Source organism: Neolamprologus brichardi, chromosome 20, assembly GCF_056152115.1.
Source record: "Neolamprologus brichardi isolate AB-2024 chromosome 20, ASM5615211v1, whole genome shotgun sequence".
In the NCBI taxonomy this organism is placed as follows: domain Eukaryota; kingdom Metazoa; phylum Chordata; class Actinopteri; order Cichliformes; family Cichlidae; genus Neolamprologus; species Neolamprologus brichardi.
In genome coordinates, this window is record NC_142123.1 from 26,668,613 (window position 1) to 26,686,041 (window position 17,429).

A 17,429-nucleotide genomic window follows, 5' to 3' on the forward strand; every position below is an offset into this window, starting at 1 on the left:
ATGACCAAAAAAAGCAAGCCTGTGTTTTTCCTTGTAAGAGACTGATTGGACAAATCAAAAGAAGGGGGTGGGCTCAGGAGCAGCACACATGAGTTGTCAAACAGGTTTGTCCTGTGTGGTTTGAAATGCACGAACACACGAAGGAGAAACCCAGGTGAGACTTAGGAACTCAAGGCAACCTGTGAAGGTGAGTTTCCTCTTGATAGAAAGAAAAGCTTTCTTTACTAACTTGTACCTTCAGAAAGGCTGGGTGTGAGCTTGGCAGGGCAAGACTAGTGTGTAGGCCATTTTGTTTACCTGCCCTTCCCGGGTGTCTGTGTTTTGCTTCCTGCTTCACTCCCTTTGTCAGAGGAACGTGCCAGCACTTGACTCGGAAACATCAAATCGTCTGACTAAACTCCTGAAATTCCCATTGTGTTTCTAAGCTACCAGCCAGTTGTTTTAAGGAGATACTGTAGATAATTTGAGGATCATTTTGGGGGGAACTGGAGACGTAAAAACAGTTAAGCCTGGAGCTCTACTAAAACTTTCATAACTATGTCAGCAGGAGTTTAGCCCGGCTTAGGCTGGAATGGCAAATATGCTGAGAATTTGACTGTTGGATGCAGACTGTTCAAGCAGCATAGTCCATATGCACCTACAGGATCTTAAGTATGCACAGAAGAAGTCTGACCTTCACTATTTATGGACTTAAAATAGTAGGCTCCTTCTTTTTTTTTCCAACGTTAATTACTCCACAGAAGCTTGTAGTTGGCAACAGGCTGCTATATTTAAAGATGAAGAGTCATTGTTCCCCTAGCAGCTGTTGGTGTGTGTGATCTGCTCTGTATTCCCTCCAGACAATAGCTTGTTGACAGCTGTCCTGATCCACCTCCCCATCACCCCTCACACACACACACACACACTTGTATCACTCTTTTCACAGCCTTTCTACTGACTGAAAATGAGGTTTTATTGTGTGTTTGTCTGCGGAGAGATGGATGACTGCGAGTAATTGTTCGGATCTGTCTGAGATGGCAGCCAATGAACTTGTTAGAAGCATGGGGCTTCAGGAGAGCGATTGGCTGCAGTCTTAAATAAGTGGGAGGGTTCGTGGTTGTAGAGTCTTTGGGAAGTTTTGTAGCTCCACACAAGTTTCTGCTTGTGTTTGAAGGTAAATGTTTTCTATTCACTGGTCTTTTATTTTGTTAAGCTGCTTTTCTTCTCATTTGACTGACACTGTTTTTTTCACAGGAAGTCCAAATGTCAAGGAGCTAGAGTTCAGCTGACTTGCCGAGGTCGAGTCACTTCAAATATGCCATTAAGGTGATCATGAGAGAACCATACAGCCACATAAACAGAGGTTAACAGTGAGGACTAAACAGATTGAATTCCAAGGTGGCTCGGGAAGTGGACAAGGTACGACTGCCTGGCCACAAAATGCCTGTGGAAACGCTTCAACACACCGTGAGGCAACCAACAGAGACTGCTGTCGCTCCTACACCCACACGCTTGCGACCCAAGGGAACAGTGGGGCTAGATTTCTACCAGAAGTACCAAAAAGCTGCGAGCAGACCAAAGCAGAGTGCTGTGGAAAGGCTGGAGGCAGACAAGGCTAAATATGTCAAGAGTCAGGTAGCTCTTACCAAGCAGCAGCCAGTCAGGCCTCCTGAAGTGCGTAAGCCTCTACTCAGCCCCAGCTCTGCCCTGTCACCCACCAGAAAGACCGCAGACCCAGCAAAGACAAAGCAGGAAGGATTACAGCTGGACATGGAGCACCTGAGTAACCTCATCAGTGGAGTGAATGAAGCGCCACGGTCCGGTGCAACTGCAAAGCCAAACGACAGTAAACCTCCTTACTGTGGTGCAGCTGTACACAATTTTCCCCGTCCCACTCCTGCAGGGGCACAGCAGAATAAGGAGAAGCCGTGTCCACCTCCACGTCCTGATAGGTTAGTTGCAGCTAAAGTGAGATTAAAAGCATCTGACCCTGCTAACGTAGAGAGCACGAGCTCTCCTGGGCCTCCAGCTGCAGCGACGGTACGGAGGGTGGATGTCATGCCTCAGGCCAGCCCTGTGAGGACAGCAGGCAGACGACCTCAGTTAATTCGACAGCCCCTTCAGCCAATATCTCTACAGTCTCAGTTTCGACCCGGCCCAACTGCTTCAAACCTGCATCTCTTTCTCCCCAGAACAACACCAGGTCCTTCTCCTCTGAAACCTGTTATTGCTCAGTCAAAACCTGATACCTCTTCCACTTCTCCAGCCGAGACCCCAGTTCCTGCCACGCCCACACTAAGCTACCCTGTTATACCTCCTCCTTCCCCAGCAATTACCCGTTTGTCTTCCACCAGCTCCAGGAAACGCCCTTCTCTAACCCGGTCTAAGTCGGACATGAGCGACAGGTACTCCCGAGCTGGGACAGAGCTGGAGCGCTTCTTCAACCTGTGCGGCTTGGACTCCGCAGATGTGCAGGAGCTGACTGGTTCTAGCTCTGACATTGTTTCCATGGCTCGTTTTCGCAGCGCGAGCGCTCCAGGGTCCGAGTGCGCAGCCTCCGGCAGAGAAGACGAGGGTGAAGAGGATGAGGAGGAGGCTGGCAAAGCTGCAAATCGTGTTCCCTACGGTGTTTCTGTCATTGAGAGAAATGCACGAGTGATCAAGTGGCTCTATGGAATCAAGGAGGCAAAGGACAACTCGACAAAGAGCACCAATTTATAGGCTGGTCTCAAGTCATTTATAAGCTTTGTATTAAAAATAAAAATGCCAACTTTAATATTTTTTTAAGAACAAACTTGGATAAGACATTGACTGATGGAGCTCCATTACTAACCTGTTATTACACTGAAGAGTGTTTATTAATGGGAAAGTATAGTGAGTTTGTTATATCTCTTCTTTTTCCCCATACTTAGAAAATGTGAGCCACAATCTTTGTTCTGAAGGTTTTTCTCGTGCTATTTGGACTTTTCAATGCTGTATTACTTTTGTGTGTCACAGCCAGGCTGGCTGGCAAAGATGTGACATCTTCATTAAAAAAATCACTTTGTGCTGTAAATGGCTGCCATTAAAGAGAAAATGCTGCAAGAAAGTTGTTTGGTTCTCCCTGTTATGTAGAGAATACAATGCAGATACACATCTGCAGGTGATGTATGAACAATAATTTAATGGAAAAAAGTGAGATTTCACACAATTGGTAAACAGTTGGCTTCTAACACTAGTATTGACCTCCCTTGGCAGACATAACCATTTAGCAGACCTTTGGCATGGTTGTCCACCACCTCTGAAAACTCTGATGCAAAAGCCCTTCAGTCTTCAGTTTAAAAGGTTTGAATCTTCCATCTCTGATTTCAAAGCAATTCCTACCCAAAGGTATTTTGATATGTAGAATTCACAGTTGTGTGAATAAACAAAAGGCATTAAAAACTATCTTCTACAAAAATATGTCATTACTCTGCACCAATACATGAGTGGTATTGAATATCTGTCCTGAGATTATTTCACATTTGTGTCTGTTTTGCGGCTAGCTTTGGTTTTGGCTTGAAGCTTGTTTCCACCACTGAAACCTCTTTTTTTCTGCCATGAATAAATCAAAAAATTTCAGGTTATTTAAAATTTTGACATCATAATTCATGATTTAAGGGTGTTTTCTCAAGTTCTATTTATTTTCTCCCAAGTTTAGTGAATCAAAATTGTGACATCAAAACCCCAAACTTTGACTTATGGATGGTAAAAAAAAAAAATGTTTCTTTCAGTTGCCAAAACAAATTTTCACAAGAAAGATCTGAAGAACTCTGACTAGTACTGGAAGTGGGAAAGGAAAAAATTATATTTGCTGATTTTCCACTGAACCGAGACAAATGTTAGGACTCATCTCTGTGGAGAAATCAATAACAATAACCACATTTGGTGCAGACCAATATAGACGTTTGTTTCCACTATTGTAAAAGTCAAATTTGGGGGTTGTAATCTCAACATTTCTGATTATTATCTCAAAATGTTGGCTTACTAACTCAAACTAATGAAAGAAATAAATAAAAAATGATGAGAATTAGTTTGAAATTTTGCCATATTGTGGTAAATTTCTTTTCCAGTGATATAAACCACCTGACCTGACTAAGATTGTAAATATGGGTTTTACGTTGATACCCATATTTACAATCTTACCTGCATTTCACTGAAGCTCCACAAGAGGTCACAGCCACCCATACTACCTCACTCCAATACAGCACATCAGTACAGAAGTATTCTGCAGTTACTGACAATGTGGTGAAAGCGGTGGCCTTTTTCCAGAGTCAGAGAAACTCTCACTGCAGCTGTGGAAATACAGTTCTGTCATTTTAATTTTAATATTTTTTAAAACATGTTCCACAAGTTTGTTGTTTCAAACAGATCTGCAGCACTGGTAGTTCTTATGCTTTGCTGTTGGGCCACCTCGTTTCTTGTTAAGTCTGAGCAGCTGTACTGAATAAGAATACCCCTCTTCAAAACACAAAAGAGTTGTTGAACCAGAATCTGGTTTCAAACGGGTGGCATTCACCTGTGTGTGCAGGGACAGCGTTACATGTCCAGTGATACTCAAGTGTTAACAATGAATTGCCTTAAGAGTTTTTCAGAGCACTTCCAGACATTTAAAAGGATTTTATTCAAGCAAAACACAAACGGGAACTCGTGCAGGAAAGATCAGCAGGGGGTAAGGACCGTTTCTCTTTATTCGTAGAGTTTACATTCACATTCAAACCCTTCATTTTAAAGTTGGTTAAAAATGCTCAGTTTTTTGTTTTTTTTTAAATTATCTATAATAGTAATATCATTACAATTTCCCCTTGAATATTATGATTTAATGTTTGCTGCAGAAGCTTGTTCTCAATTAAATATGTTAGTTTTGTCCTCTCAAACAAGCTTTGACTTGAAGTCAGTGGCAGCCAGCTACTGTATTACTTTCAACACTGGTGTCAAAGTAAACTTTGTGTTTCCTACTCTATTTTTATTTTTTTCAACAACATTTTTAAGAAATTGAAGAAAAATAAAACGAACATGGATACAAGAAAACACAAAAAAATTACACAAGGTGCTTCAAAATATTCTTGTTTTCATAAAAAACAATTAACTCTTGCATGAGTCAAAAATGTAACAAACTAGCACCCTTGTTAAATAGTGCTTTTGTTACGTTACATGGATTATAATCTAATTAATAACTGAAAATAAGACAACTGATATTTCTGAATTACTTTAGTTTTGTTTGACACTCCCTCCATGGAGGAGAGACTGTACATGAGCCAAATGAACTATTTGAACTAACTACATTCAGGATTTTCCTCCATCCTCTCTCTGGTTTTCACAGGACTCAGGTGGTATTCCTCTGACCTGCAAGCTGTGTTATGCTGTGGGTGGGGTCCCACATCTGATTACCTCAGTAGCTATTGGTATTTCCTTGCAAATTTTCCTTCTGGATGTTGTAAAGGTAAAAGTTCAGTACTTCCCACAATATAATGTTCTGTACTGCTTCTAATTTTAAGTGGCTAAAATATCACAGATGGAGGCCTTCTATGTTTCCATGATTTTGTTTGTGAGTCGGGCCTGGGATGCTGTGACTGACCCTCTGGTTGGATATCTTGTGAGCCGCAGTAACTGGACGCCCATTGGCAAACTCACTCCATGGTTGGTTGAGCCACACATTTAATACGCATTTCACTTTGAATTTAGATTCCTGGTGCAGCACTGTGCTCAGCAGAGCCATCAATCTTTATCTCACAGGATGGTTATTTCCACTCCATTTGGCATCTTGTCCTATCTGCTTCTGTGGTTTGTGCCACGAGGCTCGATGTCTGAGACTGTCAGCGTGTTGTGGTTCCTCACAGCGGCTTGCCTATTCGAGTCCCTCATGACTGTAAGTTGTTCGCAGGCAAAATCACTTTCATTTCCAGTACATTTCATAGGTAAAAGTTCAGCTTGTTGTTTGAAAATCAAGATGCTACATAAAAAGAACACGATATACTCGTTACAAAACAACACCTATAGCATAGACTGTATGGTTAGTCAGGTCATGATACCACGCCTTTCCCCCCCCTCTCATTTTTGATATTGCACATCCTGGATTCCTCTTCTCACATCTTAGTCCCTCCCACCAGATATGCAGGCAAAAGAGGCAAGAAAGACGAGGAGGAAGGTGTCGGGGTAACAGGAATTTAGTCAAATAAGACTTCCTCACCTCAGAATTGTCTTTTGAATGATGTTTGTCACAACCTCAACATAAATAGTTTGGTTATAGCTCAGGTATTGTTCTATTTTATGATGATAGGTGTAACAGTATTCATGTTTTTTTTTTTTTTATTTATTCAGACAACATGGCACAGTCTGACAAGATACAATACCCTTTTTAAAATCGCACACAGATACGTTGGACGGCATAAAGTTTGAAAAGACATTTGGACTAGCTAATTAAAGAGTCATCTTGTTAGCACTTAGCAGCTCAAGCAAGATAAACATTAGGTGGGATAACAGGCAGGCAACACAGACGCTCTGATAACGAACACCAGCTAACAGAGGCTTTGAATACACAGAGGAAAGTGGAGACCCCTGGGGGAACTAGAGACAGCTGAACTTACTCGAGGACAGTGACCAAGAGGAAGCAAAACTAGACACCAGGAGACAATGACTAAAAAGCAAAAGAGGAAGTGACTGTCAGTCAAATGTGAAACATTGCACACTGGTGAATTTAACAGCAAAAAAATAAATAAAAAATGGAGAAACAATTCAACAGAAACAAAATGCAGCAAACACAAACATCAGACAGGAACTGAGAGAAAAGAATACTACTAAATGCGTGACAATAAAACCTAAACCAAGGAACGATAGGAATTAATGAATAAACAGAAATCACACCCTGAGAAATAAAGAGAACTTAAGAACAAGCAATCAGAAACCAGAGGGCCAAAAAAATAAAAGAGAAATCTGAATATTAGCTCTGAACCCTTGTTAGCTCTTTGGTCATCTTTCTGGTGACTGAAATTCATAATACTCTGATCCTACTGTTATTTTTGCTCAGAGCCATGTCACCATGGCTACTGAGTTTCACACCAATGGTGAAGTGTCATTTGGCATCACGTTTTTCTTCCTGTCAACAGTGCTACAATGTCCCCTACCTATCACTGAATATGTTTCTGGGAGGAAATCAGAGAGACAGGGACTCTGCCACAGCCTACAGTAAGAGTATTGACTCACTTACATTCAGAAACTTCATCAGACGCCAAACTAAATGCAAAGTGTTTTGAGTTTCTTTACTTTTTTGGCCAGGAATGAGTGTGGAGATGGTGGCAATGCTGCTGGCATCAGTAATTCAGGGACAAGTTGTGGCTGTGTACAATACAGAGAAGCAGGAGGCCTGCCGGGACTGGGACCAGGACCATGAAACACCTCAAAGCACGTCTTCACCACAGACTGCTTCCTTTCAACAGACGGTATGCTACTCTACATACACTCTAAATACACTCTTCTTTATTTTCTGTTATATTTGGATTTTCATATTAAACATGGCCAAGCATATATAAAAGCACATTCAGGCTTCAGATTGATCTAGACACCAAATGTTTTATCTACACCAGTTTTTTCTACTTTTAGCTCTGTATGATGTCACTGAGGAAGCCCCACCCATTTGCTGACCGATCTTTACAAACTAGCCAATCTGGTTATGTCATCATCACACAGCCACATCCTTTCACGATTGCCGTTATGGCGCAGGTAGTATTCTCGGTGCTACAGTGTTCCTGAACAATAGGTGTTGGCATAGGAGGAGAAGAAGCTAACCTGGAAGCAAAGAAAGTTTTGTCCACAAAGTCTCATCTTTCCAAACTGTTGCGTCATCCTCTTTATTAACTACAACTCTCTGAGCTTCTGCACTGATTATCACTGAAACACCAGTAAAAACCGAAATAGTCGTACACTCGTGTCTCCAATCCAGCAGCAGCACAACGTACCAGGTTACAAAAAAAGGTGGACAACTGTCAGCTTGTGACAGCAGATGTGTCATCCATTTGATGTCAACTCTGTCATAAGGTGCCACTTGCCAGATATAAAAAGTCTGATTTTATAAAACTATGTAAAAAAAAAAAAAAAAAAAAAGGCAGAGGATTCTTTAACTGTGACATCAGTAAACTCTTTCCTGGTGAATTTACTTAGGAAAGCCTTAAAACTATCCCAGTTGCTAGTTTTAAGGCTTAGCAAATACAATGTGATGCTAATTTTGTAAATGATTGCTTTTGATAGTGTCCCAAAGAGTCATGAAGCAGTGTGGATGTCAGAACTTTTGATTGATAAGTCGTTAACCTAAAACCCCCGCAGTGTCAGTTAGATGTGCATCAGCAACAGAAGAAACTCCCAGCTTGAGGCTTCAAAAATGAGACTTACCAAAACAACTGATGATGTCATGGTGGCCACGCCCATCCAGCATATACAGTCTAGCTCCGTAAGTGAATTATGTTTGAGCTCTGAATATATTTTCTGTGACATGAATAAAATATATAGCTGTAAATGGGCATATTAGGTCCCCTTTAATGTAAAATAAAAATTGTTCACCCTTTCATAGGACTCGCATTTCATTAGTAGAACAGAAGCTTTTTTTTCTTTTTGTGCTCACATAGTTTTAGGGATATCTTGTTACCCTGTAATTTACTGCTCTTTGCTTGATGTATACACCATTGTTGTGGGGTTTTTGTGTGTCTGAGGTGAACTCACATTACTCATATTATGGAGATATATGGGCACATTGTGGGTGCTCACTTTCATTGCAAATCCTCATAACTGAATCCATTACATGTAGAGTGACATCTTGATTAATAGTTAGAGTAAGTTTTGGAAAATTAATTAAATTAAATTTAAATGTAAGTCTTCTGTTTCATGATTCGACATGCTGTGTGTTCAGAGATGCTATTACGCATTGGTTGAAACAAGTGGTTTCTTAAATTACTGTTGCCTTCCTGTTAGGTGAAAGCAGTCTGGCTATTTTCCCTGTCCTCTGACATCAACAAGGTCATTTCACCTGGAGAACTGCTGTTAGCTGAATATTTTCTCTTTTTGGATAATTCTTCATAAACCCTATAGATGATTGTGTGGAAAAATCCAAATCAGTTTCTGAAATACTCAGACAAGCCTGTCTGGCACTAATAACCATAACATATTTGAGTCACTTAAATTGATTGTTCTTCTCCATGCTCAGTTTTAACTTCAGCAGGGCGTCTTGATCGTGTCTACATTCCTACTGAGTTTCTGCCATGTAAATGCCAGCTGATTATTTGCATTAATAAGCCGTTACGTACTTTGCATTTTCTTTTGGATTTTATGTGAATGAGGTCGACATCTTCAGCCGCAAGCTGATTTGTGTATTTCATGTGCTCTCTGTAGAAACACCATTGAGCTTTTTGTGTTTATTTATAATGCTATAAACCAATTATTTACAGTGGGAAAACTTCTGTTTTTAAGCCTCTAGACTTTGTAGACAGAATAACATGCTTTGTTTAAAAGTTACAATTTCATGTGTGCATTTTGCCCCCAGCAAAAGGCTTTCCTGACCTCAGCTATGATCATGGGTGCCTTGTTTTTCCTCTGCAGCCTGATTTTGTTCCTCGGGGTGAAGGAGAAGCAGGGTGAGTCATTCAGAGACAGTCAGTGTTCAAACACAATAAATAAAACTGTTTTTGTTCTTGTTGAACAGCTTTGCAGAGGCGATCATGTTATCATGAGGATCTGGTAACAAATATTTCAAACCTTTATTTGTCGAGTAGGACAAAAAAAAAATGTTTTCATTTTCTTTTGCTTTGGCTTTGGCACCGTTTGTGAACAGAATAATAAACTTGTCAAAGCTTAAACTATATGTATAGGCAAACCTTTGAACCTCTGAAGTGAACATTTTTTTGTTAAATGAAAACATAATTATGCTGAGTCACTCTTGAACCACAAAGTAATTTAGTTTGATATATGCATGGCATGGACAGGTGTAGCTGAGGACTTAATCAAAATGTAAAATTAGCCAAAGAACTCATGATTTTACTCCACAAAAAGAGTAAAATCATGAGTCTGATATTTCACTCTTTTCTCTCATATGTTATATTCCCAGCCTCTCGCTGCTCTGAAGATAAAGTACGACCTTCCTATTTGAGCTCGCTGAAGATGCTCGCATGCCACGTTCCTTACCAAAGGCTGGTGCTGGGCTTTGTGTTTAGTGCATTTGCCTTTCAGGTACAACTGCATATGGTTTCTCCTTCTTAATTCTGTTTTTATTCACTTCAAAGTCACATGTGAAACAATTTGTCCTTTTTTTTCTTACCATCTGTTTTGATCTCAGATGTCCTTGGGTAACTTTGCCCTGTTTTGCAGTCATGCTGCTGGGCTGGGAGCCCAGTTCCAGCACCTCCTGCTGGTTTTACTGGTAAGGTGCAGCTAACTTAACAGACTATTTCACACCCTGCTCTGCTGCATGGTTCAGTAGCTTTCTGGCCAGTTTAGATATGGTTTGAGTTCAAAATAGAAATTCAGTCAACATTTCCACAGGTTTCTGCCTCTGTAGCAGTTCCTGTGTGGCAAATAATTCTTCTGAGAATTGGGAAAAAGTCCACCGTTTTCATCGGATTGTCGGTAAGACCTCTGAAACTTGATGATAGGAGAAATGTTCCACACCTTGAATCCTCGTTTTTGTCTCTCCCAGCTCTTCATCCCAGCAGTGATTATAGTTGCCTGTGTTCCCAGTAACCTGCTGGTCTTCATGAGTATGTGCGTTCTGATGGGATTCAGTGTGGCAACCGTATTCCTGCTACCCTGGTGAGTCAGCTCCCAGCCTGAACACAAAGTTTGAGGTCCTTTCCAAGGCCTCCTGTCAGATCTAATCAGAGTCAGAGATGAATGCGGTGCACATGAATCATTCATAGTCTGTACTCAACCCTGGCCAGTGATGACTATTCCAGAAACGATGTGCTTTGCTGACCAGCCAGAACTCTCCATTAAAACTGACATGTGGGTTTGACATGTGATATGTCAACTTGTTGTGTGTGTGCTGCAGGTCAATGCTCCCAGACGTGGTGGATGACTTTGCTGTGAGACACCCGTCCTGTAAGGACCTAGAGCCTCTGTTTTTTTCCTGCTATGCCTTCTGCAGTAAACTGACGGGAGGGCTGTCTGCTGGACTCTCAACCATGACATTACAGTGAGTCAGACTCCAGTCCACTCACTTCTTGTGTTTTGTTACGTGGGTACATCACTCAGTCTGTCACATTATGTGCTCTCCTCGTCTGCAGGTTTGTGGGCTATGAAGCAGGTGCTTGTAACCATGGTGACAGAGTGGCGACTGCTCTGATCGTACTGTTCTCGCCAGTTCCCATCACACTTTTGCTGATAGGGATGGTGTTTTTTCACTTCTACCCAATTAACGAGAGGCAAAGCTTGCAGCTCCGGGAACAAATCCAGTAAGAGGCTCAGACATGTCATCTTTGAAACAGCTACAATGGAGATTTTTATCATTAGAAAAAGCATCAAATTAAGAAGTGAAAACAACAGCATTAAAAGAGTTGCTCACATAGATTGCCTATAAACAGAAGCACTATGCACAAAACACACAGAGGGGAGTAAAACTGAAATCATGGGAGAACCCTACAACAGCAAAGATGGCGGTAGAAATATAACCTTCAGAGGACAAAAACCTTTCTAAAATGTAATTATTGGGCAAAATCACGTTTGACTAGTGATTTGACATTTAATATGTCATATGATTAATTTGTCAGGATTAGCTGTGTAGTAGGCAGATTGCAGACCCAGATGCACGGGGTACACAGGGGTCGATCCTAAAGTGAGCCTTTAATGTCGGCTATTCTAAATAACAAAGCACCAGCCAGGGATTACGATCAAGATATACAGAAACCACGAGGAACACAGAGCAGGATAACACACAGCACTGAAGGTCAATGTAACGAGGGACAAAGAAGACAGACAGGGGGTGAGGTGGAGAGGAAACAGCTGGAAGACACAGCTGAACTAAATCAAAATAACAAGACATGAGAGAATTAAACTAAAACACGACACCGAAGTCAAATGACTATGAAATCATAGCACAGAGTAACTAAACAGAGACAAACTTGACACAATGAGACACAAATGGGCAACTACACAAATAACTGAAGACTAAACAGAATAAACCGTAAAAGGGATATTGATAGCAAAACTTGGCTGAAACAAGGAACTAAGGCTCAAGAATTTGGACAATAACAAACTAAGAATCAAATAGAAATAAAATAATACGCAAACATTCAAAGTTCACAAACTGAAACCTCTGGGTTAAAAACCCAAGACCATGACATTGTTCATGTCGTGATGACCATTAAAATTAAAGTTTATTTAATTAAATTAATTTTAATGCTTCTAAATAACATCCCAAGTAAATGACTGGAGGTGTTTCAAATTGTTTGCAATACTGGAATTTGTTATACAAGATGGACCAAACTACTAAGATATCAACTGCTGCTTTGTGAAGGGTTTTTTTTGGTGTTTTTTAAACCAGATGTGAAGAGTGACTGTTTAAGAAACAAGCAACACCACACCGTACAACTGCGTATGCTTAAGGCACTTCTTCATTGGCTTTCATATACAGTTCACAGTTGCTCATTTTGATGAACCTTTGAAGCTTTAGTTTCAGCTCATTGTATCACAACATCTTAACTGATTTCATGGCAGAAATCTCAGGAAAAAAAGACACTTCGCACATCTATTTTGTAAGACAGATGCGTAGGAGAAGGACAAACAGATCCAGCATTGCAAACAGACTCCCACACAGTTTAACTTGGAAAGATCCCTTTTTTCTTCATCAGGCAATATTATTTCTGACATATATTTGACAAGTAGAACAATCAACTTAGATACCCAACATAGCTGATAAAATCAAAAATGTTTAGCCAGACACACGATCAACCTCATTACATATATACATATTTAGATGTAAATAATTTTCAGCCACTTCATGTACAATATAATGAACAAATACATAAAAAAAGTAAAAGTAAAAAATGAAATTCCAGCAAAAAGTTAGAAATGTGAAATAAATTAGCTGCAAAAGAGATATCAAAAAGAAAAGAGAGAAAAATAGACTTTTAGCCATTAAGGTTGAGGAAAAACATTAAATACTGAGTTCATAGTTGTCTGTTATAGCATGTTCACAGCACACAGATCAAGTCAAGTCTTGGTTTTAATAAGTCATAAGTTAAGTTGTTTTCCCAAGAGTTTGTTGAGAAGATTTTTAACAGGCTACTCTCTGACCACGAGATGGTACAGAGGGAGTCGCTGTGCTCAGAATAGCACAAAGACCAGAAACAGGGAAACTGACATGCTAAGCTGCAAAAAAAAAAAAAAAAAAAGTTTGGGATTTATGAAAAGCACAAAAAGATCAAATCTCAAAGGATAATTGTAATTTTAAAAAGTATAACACAATAAACTGACTTTGTTGAGTGAAATCACTAAAGAGAGTTCATTTTAATATAAAGCATTGACACTCTGCCCATATGGATTGGCCAGAAGGATAGGCAAATTCAATATTTAATTCAAGGGATTGTTGAACTCTCTATATGTTGCTTAGAGAACTGGAAATAGCTAAAGTGAATTACTGAAAGTCATGTCAAATACCATATTGTACTGAGTACAATATGGTATTTGTACAACTCTAAGAAGCTCAAAAGACTATGCTTGGTATGACCACCTTTGTCAAGATGGCCTGAACCTTTTCTTATTATTTCTTTAAATAGTCTTTGGTAATAGTAAAGCTAAAGATTTTTGCACAATAAATGTAAAATTTATAAACATACAACTGACCCCCAAATGATCTTTTTAACAGCGTCATCATGCTTGCTATTATTATATGGATGAAGAGTTCAGTAAACTATCAAGACAGATTGTAAAATGTCAGTTATTCACTTCAGCAGCTCAATATGTCAGCATCTACAATATCAAAGAATGTGTAAGCAAATTTATAAACTCTTTGAGTGTAAATAGCATTGTCACAGACTTGGATCAATATGGATTTTAAACATAAAAGAATAAGAGTGGAGGTCTGGTTTTGTCTGTGGATTAAAGCTTAAAATTTGAACTACAAAATAGTGAAAAAAAAAGGTGGCCAACAACATACTAGAATGAATAACACTAGAAATCTGCCATGTGAGTTGAGTTGTGTTAACAAATAGTTGATTGGCTGGGGAATAGGATTACATTTAGAAAGATGTGAAATGAGATTTTAGTTAAATTGTTGGAGATTATGTGATTACATTGTAAGAACACATTATGTTCACCCATCTGCAGTATAAGGTGTATTATTATTATCTTTATTTATCAGATTTGTTTAAATGTTTTTTGTAACGCCAGGGATTACATTGCTCATTAAAATGTCATGCAACTTGTGTTCATTAACTGGTTCCAAAGTAGCCACGGAACACAAAGTAATCTGACCCAAGCATGCCCAACAGCATCTCTAAAGTGTATGGGCATCTTGCTGGAGTCATTATTCCATATTTACTTCCAGCTCTTTTTCCATGAGTATGCCCAGATGTCATTGTTCCAAAAGAGAGCAAAAAAAAAAAGTTTTCCATAAACCTTCAACATAGTGAGCAAAAGTAAATCAAAGGAGATCTCTCTCTGCAGCAGTATAGAATCATTTGCTACATGCTTTAACAGATAGCCTTACAATAGTCCTTGCAGGACTTAAACATACCACTTTTAAAATGAAAGATGGATAGGAATGATAATACATTTATTATTTATTTTGTATTTTTTATTCTTTATCCAGTTCAGAAGTTACATCATCATCTTCAGAGCGAAGAGAAAACACAGAGCTGCCAACAATCCTGCAGCAGGCCCACGCTGGAGTCACATCAACATCACATTATGACTCAAACACATTAAAATTTGAGAACTTACCACACTGTTACAGTCAGGAGAAAAAAAATTCAGTCAAGTCTGTTTGTTCAAATGTTTCCAACAGATCTTTTGGAGATGGCAGCAGGCATAAAGCAGATCGGTTAATTGTAAGTCCTCGATGTCATGAACAAAGCCCTCACCAGTGCTCAGGATGGGCCAAACTGGGCATAAATGTTCCTGAGAATCATTGCGAGTCTGCGTCTAACAGGTCGCATGTGAGAGCCAAGGTGTCATGGGTTTGAGGAGTACATCCCACAGCAACTGTTTTAGCGTGTTTTAAACATGATACAACCTTCATGTCTGTACTTTTTAATTTGATGCTTCAGCAGGGAGTTGGTTCACTTAGCTTAGCATATCATTTGATCGGCATAATCTAGAAAATGCATAGCTAAGAAACTAATAGAGAGTTACAGAAGGCCCAGCCAAGAAATCTTTGCAGAACACAAGCTTAGTCCCTGCAAACTCTTTGCACAGACTAAGTGGAAAAATTGTTTTAACAGGTCATGTCTTTATGTTAGGGTATCAATCTGACCTGTTTTAGCATTATATTTAGCATAGACAAATAACATTAGGTTAGATTAGATTAGATAAAGCTTTATTAATCCCTCGGTTCGGTTCCTCCTGGAAATTCTGTTTCCAGTAGCACAGCACCGACAGAAGCTGCAAAAGAATGGAAGCAGAAATTGAAAGATACCATATATACACATATACACATATATAAATACAGAGACACATATAAATACAGAGTACATAATAGCGATAAATAGGATAAATAGGAATACGAATACCAGGGAATTGCACATTTCAACTATTGTGAGACAATAGTTAGTCTCAGTTAGGCAGCAGATGTTCTTTAGCAGCAGTGTGTCACACAAATCAGGTTATGGCATTAGTGTTATGGTGCCATCACTCCTAACTAAACTATTTGCTGGTGTGTATAGGTCTATTTTAACCTAAACCACATTTTTTTTTTCTTCCAGCTCTAACCAAGTAGACTTTCTAGAGCAAAGTACGGTCACCTGGAATTTAAGCCTGCAAATCATGCAGCTGCCATCAATTCAGCCTCTAAAGATGGATTTTAAAACAAGGGAAATTTCTCAGTAGACTCTACTGCTGCTTCAAGACATAAAGCCATCAATGTCAAAACTGAGCATAATAAGGACAGAGCAGCATTATACGATTCAGTGGGATGAGAAGGTTTTCGCCTGTATCAAAGGCTAAGGTCACACAAAGTAACCAAACAAGCCAGATGATGTAATCCTCTCCACTTTTTTAATGCTGCCAAGTACTTCCACCTTTGAATTATCTATTTAACACTGCATTAGAGACGGGTGCTGGTTTAACTCAGTGGTGTGATTAGAGCTAAAAATGATTACACATAACTTACGTAAAGGAAAAGTACAGGCAAAGGTCATATATAGGTTTCTTTAATTTTCTACTTTGTGCCACCTCATTTCATCTCCCCTCTGTCCTCCTGCCTGTGACCTAAAAGTCATTCTCAGTGAAGCATTGTGAAAGATTTCTCATCTCCAAAAATAAATATTCAGTAGAGAGTACGAGAATAGAAAAGGGTCAGGAGACGTGCAAGGATGCACAGGTATAACCTTAGAGGAAGTTCTTTCAGAAGCTGTGATGTGATGTATATAAGAAGCATGGCACTTGGTTAATTGAATTCGAAGTGTATATATAGTGTTAAGCTGTAATGTATGTGAAATATTCTGCAGGACACAAAACAGTGCAGTAATAGACAACAGTTCACAATTTAAAACTAAATAAAGAAATTTCTACGGTTCATAATATAAATCTGTAAAGTTGTGATAGTATACTCACGTTGTCAGTGTCTGTTCTTTAAGTTGGACCAAGGTCAGCAGATTTCCTGTTCCTGAATTTCATATAAATACATTATGTCCATAATCACTTATTTGTGCCATCATTTATTAAATTTGACGAGTGTTTGCAGTCAAGTCAGAGGGTTCTATGCAAACTGTGGCCGACCACAACGATCTGCTAGTGATCAAAGCAGTTGCGAGGAGGTTTTTCCCTAGAAACATGACTTTCAGATACTGTTCATCTGTTGTGGATAGTTTCTTAGACCTGACACTTCTTTATTTATCCTCCACTTTGAGGACACTGTACATCATAGTGGGCCTGTACACTGTACATCATACTGTACATCATAGTGGCCAAATTTGGCCCGCGGGCCAAATTTGGCCCACAGCCTAATTACATTTGGCCCGCGAAGCCATACCAAATTGCTATTAGAGCTGGCCTACTGGTATTATACAGCTAATATATATATTGTTTAGTATTAAGCTTTGCTTGTTCCATATTCAGTTTTTCAGCAAAATGTGTTTGAGTCCATAAGAAAAGATTCATTCTTATATCTGGAGGAAGATTTTTTTTTTCAATAAATATTAATGTTAGCCCACGACTTTGTTCCAGTTTTGAATTTTGGCCCACTTTGTATTTGAGTTTGACACCAGTGCTGTACATGATGTCTAGATATGCCAAGT

General features: G+C 39.4%; 2 protein-coding genes across 3 annotated transcripts; both read left to right on the forward strand.

Annotated features, from left to right (window-relative positions):
* Positions 1–67: 67 nt before the first annotated feature.
* Positions 68–3,067, forward strand: fam110a (family with sequence similarity 110 member A). 2 transcript variants are annotated; one of them, XM_087834265.1, is made up of 2 exons: positions 68–187; positions 1,234–3,067. In XM_087834265.1, exon 2 carries the CDS (start codon positions 1,420–1,422, stop codon positions 2,698–2,700), a length of 1,281 nt encoding a protein of 426 aa, XP_087690391.1. In that variant the 5' UTR covers positions 68–187; positions 1,234–1,419; the 3' UTR covers positions 2,701–3,067. The 2 variants fall into 2 exon arrangements, with proteins under 2 accessions (XP_087690391.1, XP_035765101.2); XM_035909208.2 differs by lacking the exon at positions 68–187 and adding an exon at positions 233–1,153.
* Positions 3,068–5,512: 2,445 nt separating this feature from the next.
* On the forward strand, positions 5,513–15,275 carry mfsd2al2 (major facilitator superfamily domain containing 2a-like 2). The gene is made up of 12 exons (XM_035909265.2): positions 5,513–5,637; positions 5,734–5,866; positions 7,104–7,182; positions 7,273–7,436; positions 9,527–9,617; positions 10,088–10,209; positions 10,316–10,399; positions 10,522–10,605; positions 10,676–10,788; positions 11,027–11,170; positions 11,262–11,429; positions 14,786–15,275. Exons 1-12 carry the CDS (start codon positions 5,513–5,515, stop codon positions 15,156–15,158), a joined length of 1,680 nt encoding a protein of 559 aa, XP_035765158.2. The 3' UTR covers positions 15,159–15,275.
* Positions 15,276–17,429: the final 2,154 nt, after the last annotated feature.